Source organism: Physeter macrocephalus, chromosome 4 (genome assembly GCF_002837175.3).
Source record: "Physeter macrocephalus isolate SW-GA chromosome 4, ASM283717v5, whole genome shotgun sequence".
NCBI classification, from domain to species: Eukaryota; Metazoa; Chordata; class Mammalia; order Artiodactyla; family Physeteridae; genus Physeter; species Physeter macrocephalus.
Genome location: NC_041217.1, coordinates 69,290,756 through 69,303,819, shown reverse-complemented (window position 1 = coordinate 69,303,819; position 13,064 = coordinate 69,290,756). Strand labels below are relative to the sequence as shown.

General features: G+C 46.5%; 1 protein-coding gene across 1 annotated transcript in view; it reads right to left on the bottom strand.

Annotated features, from left to right (window-relative positions):
* The window catches only part of CFAP45 (cilia and flagella associated protein 45), a 43,687-nt gene extending 30,876 nt beyond the window's left edge, over positions 1-12,811 (bottom strand). The window contains exon 1 of the mRNA XM_055083944.1: positions 12,728-12,811. Within this exon, the coding sequence (XP_054939919.1) occupies positions 12,728-12,811 (84 nt within the window). The remainder of the gene's footprint in view (positions 1-12,727) is intronic.
* Between the last annotated feature and the right edge of the window lie 253 nt (positions 12,812-13,064).

The following is a 13,064-nucleotide window of genomic DNA, read 5'->3' as shown; positions in this document are numbered from 1 at the left end:
GGCCACAACAGTGAGAGGCCCGCGTACCGAAAAAAAAAAAAAAATGAAATGTAGACCCTACTAGAGTATCTGAATCGAAATCTATGGACCTGGCTTTAGGGAACCTGCCTTTTAATGCCTCCCAGTTTGTATGTATTGTTCTGGAAAGCTTTTTAGGAGTTTTATGATTTTCCCAATTTGGTTTGGCACGTATACCTCCCAACCTGCAGGGACAAGATTGGACTTACCCCACAGCTGTACCTGCTCCGAGCCTCACAAAGCCTTCCCACAAGGCCAAGTCCTTTTGGTTTTTTCTCCAGTGCTGATAAACTGAACTCTTAGACCAAAAAGAAGTGGTGACTGCAGTTCTGAGCTACTTTCCCACGCCCAAACCTCTCTCCACAGCCCACCTTTCTAGGGCTTAACTCCAACCTGACTTTTGTGTTGTAAAGCCAGTCACTGCCTCCTCTGACATACTCAGGGCTGAAGGACCGGCTGCAGAGCTATAGGGTGGTTGAGGGCTGTTTACAAGCTCCAGGGAAGTGGGGGAAGGGAGACCAGGTCACCTCCAGTTGTTTTTAAAAGGGCTTAACTCCGGCAAGCTTCACATTCCTTCCCTGGATTTTCCAGCCTTATCTCCTTTGGGATCCTCAGAAGGACAAGTTAGGGGGTGGGGCGGGAAGAAAGTATTGGAGGCGGGATCAGAGGGAGGGAGAAGCCAGGGTAGCTACCATACAGGTGCTGGCACGATCCTCCCGGCTTGAGAGTGAGGGAAGGGCTTTTCTGTTCCTGGCACCCTTCTTTCCCCAGCCTCTTCGTTGCAACCCAGAGAGGAGGGAAGATGAAGTAACCAGTCCCCTGTGGATTGGATACTTCCCCTATGTTTTCCACTCAGTTCTCACAGCCACATCTCTATGGGGTAGTTATTATCCCCATCACCAAAGAAGAAACTGAGACCAAGAGAGATAACTGTCCAAACTCAAAAGTTAGTGTTCTTTTCTCAACTCAGGCTGCCTCTCTGAAGGAAAGGTGTAAGGTTGAGGCAGAAAGGAGGGAGGGGTATGACCAAATGCAGGGTAAGGGAATTGCTTCCCAGGCTTTTGTTTGAATTTACCTCAAAGCTATCAGTGCTTAAGCTTCAGGCCTCCTATTTGCATAAGCCCCTTAAAAAAGTAAGTTGAGGGAATTCCCTGGTGGTCCAATGGTTAGGACTCCGTGCTTCTACTACACGGGGCACAGGTTTGATTCCTGGTCAGGGAACTAAGATCCTGCATGCTGTGCAGCATGGCCAAAAAAAAAAGTAAGCTGATTTAAGAATCATTTTACTTTGGATTTAATAAAACAGGTTTGTGTGGTTCTCCACCACTTACACAGATAGTTAAGTTACTGCCTGCTGTCCAGGTGGAGGAACGGCTGCCTGGAACACTCCTTCCACCAAGCCACTATGCCACCTCACCTGATATCAGGACAGGAGGGACTGGCCATAATCTCCATGGGAATATGTGCTACGATGCTCACACCAAGAGTATTTGCAAAGTGGAGGAAAAACAAGGTTTGAAATGAACAAAGCCAGAAGTCCCTCTGTGAAAAGATTCTAAGCCTCTGTTATGTAAAACTGTAAGTGAGTATTCTGTTTTTATCAAGACCTGGTCAAACTGAAGTTCTCTCTGGCCTGGAAGAGACCCAGTGATGCAACATATGTAATTATAAACACAGTATGCATCTCATCAGAGGAAAAAAGCTGCCTTCAAAGGACCTAAACTCATTGACTACTTCTGTTTTTCCAACAGTGATAGGTTTTCTTTTTGACTTCTTCTCCTAGATAATTTTAAACACACGTGCTTACTTGGGATTTTTCTAGGTATAATGAGATGGTCTTTCCATCTGAAAACTATTCAATCCTTGTGTATTAGTTTTCTACCACTGCTGCAGCAACTTACCAGAAACGTAGTGGTTTAAAACAACATAAAGTTATTATCTTACAATTCTGGAGTTCAACAAGGGTCTTACTGGGTAAAAACCAGGTGTCGGCAGGGTTGGATTCCTTACTAAGGCTCTAGGCTGAATCATTTATCTCGTTTCTAGAGGCCACTCATGTTCCTTGGCTCATGACACCCTTCCTCCCTCTTTAAAGCCAGTAACATTGTGGGATTTCCCTGGTGGTCCAGTGGTTAAGACTCCGCTCTCCCAATGCAGGGGGCCTGGGTTACATCCTGATCAGGGATATAGATCTCCCATGCTGCAACGAAGATCCTGCTCGCAGCAACGAAGATCCCACATGCTGCAACTAAAACCTGGTGCAGCTAAATAAATAAATAAATTTAAAAAAAAAAAAAAAAAAGCCAGTAACATTGCATCTCTCTGAGCACTCCACCCTAGTCGCATCTCGTTCTGGGAAAGGTTCCCTGAGTTTTAAGACTTGTGATTAGGTTGGGTCCACCTGGATAATCCAAGATAATCTCCCCATCTCAGGGTCCCTAATCTAACCATATCTGCAGAGTCCCTTTTGCCTGTAGGTAAATATTCACAGTTCTGGGAATTAAGAGGTGGACATTTGCAGGAGGGGAGGTGGTGCACTGTTCTGCCTCCCACACCTTGCTACATAACAGTGATGTTTTAATGATCTATAATATATTCTCAAAAAGTTGAAACAACTTACATATGACTTTCTAAACTGCTTTTTGGAAAGTGTCTTTAAAAATTTAAATAATACGGACTTCCCTGGTGGCGCAGTGGTTAAGAATCCACCTGCCAATGCAGGGGACACAGGTTCGAGCCCTGGTCCAGGAAGATCCCACATGCCGTGGAGCAACTAAGCCCGTGCATCACAACTACTGAGCCTGCACTCTAGAGCCTGCGAGCCACAACTACTGAGCCCATGCACCACAACTACTGAAACCTGAGCGCCTAGAGCCCACAAGCCACAACTACTGAAGCCTGCACACATAGAGCCTGTGCTCTGCAACAAGAGAAGGCACTGCAATGAGAAGCCTGAGCTCCGCAACGAAGAGTAGACCCCGCTCGCCACAACCAGAGAAAACCCGCACTCAGCAACGAAGACCCAACGCAGCCAGAAAGAAAGAAAGGGTACATTTTCTTCTTTTGTCAACTTTACAAGTATGTATTAAAGGACAGAAAATTGACTGAAAAATTAATGGGTTTATTCCACACTGCAAAGGAAACCATCAACAAAAGGAAAAGGCAACCTACCAAATGGGAGAAAATATATGCAAATCATATATCTGATAAGGGTAAATATTCAAAGTATGTAAAGAACTCATACAACTCAACAGCCAAAAAAAAAAAAAAATTGAAAAATGGGTAGAGGATCTGAATAGAGATTTTTCCAGAGAAGACATACATACAGCCAACAGGTACATGAAAAGATGCTCAACGTCACTAATCATCAGGAAAATGCAAATCAAAACCACAATGAGCTATCACCTCATAACTGTTAGAATGGCTATTATCAAAAAGACAGGAAATAACAAGTGTTGGCGAGGATGTGGAGAAAGGGGGATCCCTGTGCACTGTTGATGGGAATGTAAACTGGTGAAGTCCCTATGGAAAACAGAATGAAGGTTCCTCAAAAAATTAAAAATAGAACTACCATATGATCCAGCAATTACACTTCTGGGTATTTATTCAAAAGAAACAAAAACACTACTCAAAAAGATATATGCACCCCATATTCACTGAAGCAATAGCCAAGGCATGGAAGGAATCTAAATGTCCATCAATGGATAAAGGAAATGTGGTGTATATATACGATGGAATATTATTTAGTCATGATAAAGACTGAAATCTTTCTATTTGCAACAACATGGATGGCCCTTGAGGGCATTATGCTAAGTAAAATAAGTCAAATAGAGAAAGACAAATACTGTGTGGTATCACTTATATGTGGAATCTAAAAAAAGAACTCATAGGTACAGAGAACAGAATGGTGATTGCCAGAGGCAGGGCAGGGGGTCAAAAAGTACAAACTTCTAGTTATAAAATAAGTAAGTCCCGGGACTTCCCTGGCAGTCTGGTGGTTAAGACTCCATGCTTCCACTGCAGGGGGTGCAGGTTCAATCCCTGGTTGGGGAACTAAGATGCCATATGCCATGCAGCATGGTCAAAATATTTAAAAAATAAAAAATAAATAAATTTAATTTAATTTAAAAGTCCTGGGAATATAATGTACAGCATGGTGACTGTAGTTAGTAATATTGTATTGTATATTTGAAAGTTGCTAAGAGAGATCTTAGAAGTTTTCATCATAAGAGAAAAACTGTGTGGTGATAAATTATTGTGGTGATCATTTCACAATATATACAAATGTTGAATCATTGTATTGTACACCTGAAACTAATACAATGTTATATGTCAATTATATTACAATAAAAGATATTAATGGGTTTATGAAACACAAATAATAAAAATGAACCATGAATCAGTAGAAATTATTTTGAAATTGAGAAACAAATTGAAACAAAAATTTTCAGATTACCAGAAAAGGTAATGCAACAAGAGGAATAGACAAATTTTGAACAGAATAAACAAGCACTTGGATTGTTTAATAATCCAACTAACAAGGGGAAGAAAATTGTATGAACATATTGGGGAAATATTAGATTTCTTGTTTATTTGATATAAAAGATGACACTGATGGAGATTGCATAAAACTCACATTAGTACACTAAAATGAGGACTTATGACAATCGGGTAAATGAGTGTCATCAACTCAAAGAACACTTAAGATTAATGACTGAAGGACTTCCCTGGTGGTCCAGTGGGTAAGATTCCATACTCCCAATGCAGGGGGCCCAGTTTCGATCCCTGGTCAGGCAACTAGATCCCACATGCAAGCCGCAACTAAGAGTCCGCGTGGCACAAAGAAGATCCCATGTGCCGCGACTAAGACCCGGCACAGTCTAAATAAAAAAAATAATATAAAAATTTTAAAAAGATTAATTACTGGACAATCTCCTGAAATTCTACAACTCATATAAGAGAGAAATTTCAGAGATTTTTCCCAAATTTGACAACAATCAAAAAATTGATACAACAAGAAGCTGTGAAATGAAACATTCTAATCTATCAATAATAAATGTGTTGCTCAAAATCATGCCAGAGGAGGGAAAAAAAAAAAAAAAAAAAAAAAAATCATGCCAGAGGAAAAAGAGTGAATTATTGTTCTGTTCTCCATATAAAGTAATATTATAAAATCTTTATCATGTGAAGAGACGAAGAATAAGCTGCCAAAAAAAAGGTAAGGGCGAAAACTATTTTAGACTTGTTTCAGGCAGTGAATTCATACGAATCTTCTGTCACTCTTCCAGATGTTATGATGTTTATAGTATTTGCCAGATTTTTATTTTTTTAATTGTTTTGCTACACCACACGGCACGTGGGATCTCAGTTTCCCAACCAGGGATGGAACCCGTGCCCCCTGCAGTGGAAGCACGGAGTCTTAACCACTGGACCGCCAGGGAAATCCCTGCCAGATTTTTTTTTAATGTATAATTTGTTGTGACATTATTCTAGTTAAATGTTTACTCCTGTCATTAATTTTGTTTTGTTTTTCTTAAAAGGAGCTTCCAAAATTGTGTAAGCTTCAGGCCTCACAAAACCCAGTTCCACCTCTGAGAAGTGGGGAGGCAACCTTTCCCTTCTCAGCAATTGGCTCAATTGCCCAGCCGTGTCCGATGGGTGTGGGGCAGATTGCCCTCGCTCTCACCTCCTGACCTCAGCCACGCTCAGCCCACTCCTCCCCTCACCATCCTGTTCCACCTTCTCCCCTCTGCCCTTCCTTTTCTTCCTGTCTTTTCTACTTGCTGTGCATCTTTGGGGGCTTCCTCCTTCTAGCCCAATCCTTAAACTCTCATTTCACTCTCCTCCTGTGCTCTGCCCCATTTTCAGCATTCTCATTGCCTAGCAAGCCGAGGGATGAGAACAATGGGGGAGGTTTAAGAGGCTGGCTGCTGCCGCCTGAGGAACAGGGCAGGTCCAGATTATCTGCCTAACCCTAACTCCACCTCCGGCTGCCTGACCCTTCCTACCAAGTCGCCACTCCCAGAGAAGTCTCAGAGTAAACCCAGGATTGCTAGCCAGAAGCCAGGAGCCCAGATCCCGGAGAGTTGCTGGGTCCCTCGGAGCTGGGAGCAGAGCCCAGGGCCTGGGCTGGGTCCCGCAGCTCCTCCTCACCCTACCGGGCCTTGGGGCGCTGGGTCAAGCAGGCCTCACCCTGCTGTTCTCCTGAGATGCTCCCCACATTGGCTGAGGCAGGAGGGATAGGAATTTTGACTCTGTGATGAACAAGCACGTTTAAATGGGAGGAGCCTGGGAGACAGGACCCAGAGGAGCCATTTGGTTAAAATGAAAACTCTGGCCTCTCACTAGAGCATGTCTCCTAAGACCATGAGAAAGGAGACTGATTCCCTTTCTCTCTCTCTCTCTGATATGCATTTAGGAACAGGGATCAGAGTTGTGGAGTCTGGATGTGGCATGGGGGGAGCAGGGCCCCACATGGACAAAGGGCAAAAAGATGGGGCTTCCACATTCCCATAGAAGACTTTGTGTTAAGTGCATGGAGTTGTGGGTTAGTGGTGGTCTACTGCATTCCTGTTTTCTCTGAACTCCTTTGCTGTATATACACATCCTGGCAGTTCTCCAGGATAGAGGCCCCAGCTCCTTCCTCTGGACCCACCTCCTTGGGCAGCTTCACTCCCATCTTAGGGGTGACACCTGCCCGTGATGGGAACTCTAGGATGCCCGTCAGGTCTCAGTAAATCATCATTTCCTAGGCTGTTCAGAGCCCACAATTCTATCTAAGGCAGCCTGTGATCCCACTACTGGGCATATACCCTGAGAAAACCATAATTCAAAAAGAGTCATGTCCCAAAATGTTCACTGCAGCTCTATTTACAATAGCCAGGACATGGAAGCAACCTAAGTGTCCATCAACAGATGAATGGATAAAGAAGATGTGGCAGATATATACAATGGAATATTGCTCAGCCATAAAAAGAAATGAAACTGAGTTATTTGTAATGAGGTGGATAGACCCGGAGTCTGTCATACAGAGTGAAGTATGTCAGGAGGATAAAAACAAATACCGTTTGCTAACACATATATATGGAATCTAAGAAAAAAAAAATGTCATGAAGAGATTAGTGGTAGGACGGGAATAAAACACAGACCTACTAGAGCATGGACTTGAGGCTATGGGGAGGGGGAAGGGTAAGCTGTGACCAAATGAGAGAGTGGCAGGGACATATATACACTACCAAATGTAAATTAGATAGTTAGTGGGAAGCTGCCGCATAGCACAGGGAGATCACCTATGTGCTTTGTTACCACCTAGAGCGGTGGGATAGGGAGGGTGGGAGGGAGGGTGACGCAAGAGGGAAGAGATATGGGAACATATGTATATGTATAACTGATTCACTTTGTTGTAAAGCAGAAACTAATACACCATTGTAAAACAGTTGTACTCCAATAAAGATGTTAAAAAAATTAAAAATTAAAAATAAGGCAGCCTGGAAGGTGCTCTCCCATGTCCTGTGCTCCTGGGGCAGTGCAGTGAAGAAGGAAAGTAGTGACTGACTTTGGAGCCAGACCAACAGACTTTGACCCCTGGCACCATTACTTATAGCTGAGAGACCTTAGGTGAACTGCCTAACCACCTGGGCCTTGTTTCCTCATCTGTGCAGTGGGTAATAGCCCAAAAAAGAGTCACTGGGAAGAGCAGACCAGGCTGGAAAATCAGTTTGCATAGTGCCTGGTGGTTTTCTTCCCTTTTCCTTCCCACAGAGCAGGGAGATACTGGGGGGGTGGGAAGAATGTCTTTTGTCCTCAGTGGCGTATAAACACTATATAAACACGACCAGGAGTCAGACTGTAAATCCTCTAAGTTGCAAAGGATGCCTGAGAGACTGTTTCACAACCCCCTTCTTCCTGGAATACTTGAACTATCAAAATTGCCTCGAGTCTCTCTAAAACAAGTATGGCTTAAAACATAAATACTTCAATGCGTGAATTATTTTCCTCCAGGAATTTGCTGCCTTCCTGCTTTCTTCCAAACTCTCTTTCTCTTTCCCACTCCTCAAAACTGTAGAGCCTTCCTGCTACAATCTGAGAGACTAGGCAAGGGACAGGGATGGGGAAGAGAGTTTGAGGAACAAGAAGAAATTTGGGGCCAAGGAGAAAGTAGTGAGCACCGGGGAAAGAGTTGGGGTGGAGCGGAACTGGGGGAGGAAGATGGTTAGGGTGGAAGTGGGGACTACAGGGTGATGCTTGTGCCTGGCGGGAGGCCCTGCGTCTAGATGGGGGAGGGAGGGAAAGACGAGAGGGCACAGGCCAGAAGGGCAACATCACCCTCTGATACTGGTGCCCCCACCCACGGGAGGAGGCGTGCATGAGGAGATGAACCTCCAGAGCCGTGACAGAGAGAGCCCCATGCTGGTCATACATCCCCATTTCCTCAACCTCCCTACCTGGCCACATTCCCACTGGGCAGAGAACCCTCAGGACAAGGAGAAAGTCGTCAACAAATCTGCAGCCTCTCCTACTTCTTCTTCAAAGTCTCATCACCCTCCTGCCCACCCCAGGTCCTTGGGCCAGTGTCGCCCTGATGCCCTGCACACGTCTCCAGACACCTGGCACCACTTCCCCTCCTACGTGACCAGCACGGCCCTGGACTGGGTGGCGGATGCTGAGATAAGGCCAAGGAGGGGAAAACCACCCAAGCCAGGAAGTTACACAGCCTGGTTCCCCCGGCAACCCAGCCACAGTCGCCAAACAGTACAGCGTGGGGGGGTGGGGACAACTCCCGTTCAAGGCGCAGCCAGGGCTGACTCAGACCTCAGTTTTCTTGTTGGAGAAACTTCTCTCTCCGAATCCCCTAGGACAGTGTTGCTGCCTAAGAATTACGGGGGAAACCAGTTTGAAATGCAAATTCAAGACACCACCCCCATCACCTCCACCACAGATTCCCAGCCTAATAGGTCTAATAGGACTAACTAGAATCTGCATTTCTAACCAGTATCCCAGGGAATTCCAATGCTCGCAGTCTTAGAGGGTAGCTGGGTTGGGGGAAAACACAGGATGGGGCCTACAGTCAGCCCATCCCCAGGGATGCTTGACATGGGTATTTTCAACACCCGGCGACTGACCAGGAGTCCAGAGACCTGGATTCTAGTACATACAGAACCAATTCAAAACCATGAACTTGGGCTGAGCTCCTCTGGGCCTGCTACTAACGTTCTGAGAACCATGAGCCATCTAAAGACACATAAGGTGTGCTTTCTACTCTCAAGATCCCTGGGACCCTGGCCCATCACTTTCAGTCTCTCGGTTTCGGTTTCTCTCTTCTCCCCAAAGGGTAAAAAAATATTCAAGCCTTCCCAAGAGGTGACAAGTCTCCCTGGAATTAATAGATGTGGAAGTGCCTCGAAAATACAACTCTCAGATACTGTGCTGGGGGCTGTGGTAGTCTTTATGGCTGGAAGGAAATGGTAGGCTGTCAGAGGGCTCCAAAAATCAGGGGGCCTTCAGGACAGAAACCCCAAGTTGCAAGATCAGGGGCTGGGCCTCAGGGTTTCTTAGCTCCTTTCTGTGGCTGCCAGATCTTCGTTTGCCTTGGAGAGGTGGCTGCTGCAGAGCTGAACTTCCTGCACCCCTTCCTAAGCGAGACCTCTCCCTTCCTCACTGTGGCCCTGGCCTCCACCTACAGAAAAACCACAGTTCATGCAGGCTGCAGGCCGAACCCTTCCCCAGGGTCAGCCACCAAGCCAGGGAGCTCCACGATGGGGTGAGCAATTAGCTTGGACTTCTTCTGCCACAAGTTTTAAGTCCCAGTTCAGCCACCTGCTGGGTAGGTTCTGCAAGTTACTTTTGCTCTCTTAGCCTCAGTTTCCTCATCTGTAAAACAGGAGAGAATAATATTCTGTGGTGGTGGTCAAGCCCCTTCTCCTGGATTCCCCATCCTAGCCACAGACACCATTTGCTTAGTGGCTGAATCCAGAAGCCCGTCTTTCTGGATCCCTCGCCCCCTTCTTCAACTCTGCACAGAGTACTAAACAATTTTGAAATCCAGTCTCTTCTTTCCATCCCCACTGGCCCTCCTTCCCCAGGCTGCTCTTGCTTATGCTGTGACTGCTGCAGTAACCTCCTGGAGTGGGCCTGCCTCCCTCACTAGTCTTCTCCAACCCTAGGCCATTCTCTAGCCTGCAGCCTAAGGAAATCGGCTAAATTAAAACCCAACTCTCGTCTCCTCATCCCCCTGCTTAAAATTCTTCAATGTCTTCCCCTGCCCTTAATGAAAGGTCCAAGATTATTCATTGACATTGAAGGCCCTCTGATGATATGCATTTCTCAGCACCCACCCCTCCGGCCTCTAAACATACCCATTCTACTGTCCAGCCCTGCACATTCCTACCTCCAGCCCACGCCCATGCTGCAGCTCGGGCGGAGGAGACTGGAGACCGCTGTCCTCTTCGACACTACTGGCCTCTCCTTTATGCTTCTAATTACCCTTAAATCCTCAATTCAGACCTTCCAGACATCTTCACTGATGCCCCTCCCCGTGAGGATGGGTTAAGTCCCCTCCTCTGGGTTCTCACCTAGACTCCCCTTAGCACGGCCACAGATCACATTATAATTGGCTCTCTGCTCTTCTAGCTCCTCCCAGGAGGGCACAAACTGTACTTGTTTTGTTGACTTCTGTATCCTCCAACACCCAGTAGATGCCTCGCCCTGAATAGGTGCTCAATAAATATTTTTTGAAATAATGGAAGAACAAATACAATAGACAGGTAAAACTCTCAGCAGAGTGACTAACAGAAAAGTGGTAGTGAATCATCATCGTCATCATCACCGTGATGGTTCAGCCCCGCTCCGAGCTACATTTCTCTCATGGAAACACAACTCAAAATTCAGGCCCTGCCCACAGCAGGGTGAAATGGTGTGACAGCCCCAGTGTTTGGGGAGATGCTTGTATGACCCACTCCCCACCTACCCTCTCCCAGTGATGTTGATCTGTCCCCACCCGATCCCTTGTTCTCACCCTGACTCAGGCTTCTTTGCCCACCCCCACTCCAGGCAGGAAAGGAACAGCCCCTTCACCCCCTCACTGAAACCTGACCTCTGACCACAGAGCCAGTGACTACTCCTTCTTCCAGAGGAGCAATCCCACCCCCACCGACCAGCAGCCCCACTCCCTCCAGCAGATCAGGGGAGAGGATCCCTGAGACACGTAGCCTCAGCTCACCATGACATCACCACCAACCTCCACCCCAGAAATGATCCAGGGCTGCGGGAGGCTGGCAAGTGATCCTCCCAAAGAGCCCTGTTTGCATTTCTCCAAAGGCACATATCACTGGCTTTCTGAATTATCATGGCTCCTATCCATGTTTTATCTCCCCTACAGGACTAGGTACTTTTTGAGCAAAGAGATCATGTATTAATAATCTTCATATCCCCCATAAGGGCTGGCATAGGGTAGAACCCCAATAATTGTTGAAGGAATAAATACATGAATGAAAAAATGGGTGTATATATGAGTGTTCCCAGGCAGAACTGCTCATTTTCCACCTTAAGAAGATGAGATTTGTCCTATTATTGAAGACCTTCCTCCTGACCCTTAAGAGAATCCATAGGCGAATAACACCTCAGAGTCAAGAGGATCATTTTTCCCTGTTTAACCTAAATTTCTCTAGGTGCAACTTCAGTGCATTTTCTTTTAATCTACCTCCCTAGCCACTGGGACTAAAACTCATTTCTTCACAAGGAGACGGTTTCTAATTTACCTTTAGCCTTCTCTTCAACAAATTTAATCCCAGGCCCTTTATTGCTCCCTCCCTGGGGCCCTACTGTCCAGCCCTTTCCCTGTTCCACTGGTCCTTGGGCCTTTTGCCAAGCTCTCAAAGGCCTCTCTGGGCTGCACAGGCAGGAATGGACATATTGTTCTCCATGGAGCCCTGTACAAACGCTCAGACGCTTACCCTCTGCCTACACACACCCGACACACACCTCTCTGCACCCCCAGTCCCCAGTCCTTGGTAAACACATACTCACAGGCAACCTCCACACGAGGTCACAGTTTCATCTCCTCCCACCTGCACCCCCTGAGCCCTGGCCCTGTGAATTCTCACACACCTGGACGCACACTCAGTGCACATGAACAGACCGCACAAAACTATACTTTTCCCCTACAGGTCAGCCACACTATGAACCCCTCTTCCTCCTCCCCCTCCTCCCCTCCCCTCCCCGAGTTGGGTTTTATTTATTTATTTATTTCCCTTGGTGGGGGAGCTGTTGAAGGTTTTCATTCTTTGGAGTCATCAAGGAGTCTTTGTCCTTAGGAAGTTACCTTAGGAAAATCTCTCTCTACCTGGTCTACCCTTCCTTCTTCCTGATCATTCCTGCTCCTCCCCCTCCCCCTTCTCCTCCTCCTCCCCCTCCCCCTCCCCCTCCTCTTCCTCCTCCCTGCCATCCTTCTCCAGCTCTCCTTCCCATCAGCCACCATGGGCCAAGCCTACTTTCCCTTTACCTCCACAGTGATTTTCCACTTCAAGGCTGAAGGCAAGGAGTAAATGAACCAGTGCTGGCTCCTACCTCTTCCTCCTGCCCTCTTCCCATTTTTTTTTCTGCCAAATCCTCAACCACCTTCCACTTGCCCAGAGCACACAAACCACCCTCCATCCCCTTCCCAACCTCCACTCCTCTGGCTACAAGGAGAACCGGCTCCTCAGGGTTTTGCCTTTGGGAAACGAACAATGAGGAAGCATTGGAAACTGACAGGAAATGAGGAAGCATTGGAAACTGAAATGGAAACTGGTTTCATTTCGGATCCAATGACAGGCTGGGTCGCTGGGACCCTGGGCTGGCTGGGCACCAGGCCAGGGGATTCAGAAGCATGAGGGCAGTGTGATATTCACTCACTCATTCATTCATTCAGCAAATATTTATCCAGCACCTACAACATGCCAGGCACTACTCTGCATCAACGAAACCAACACAAACACAAATCTGCCCTTACAGAGCGTACATCCTGTGGGTGGAGACAGAAGATAAATAAGTAAAATACATTGAGTATC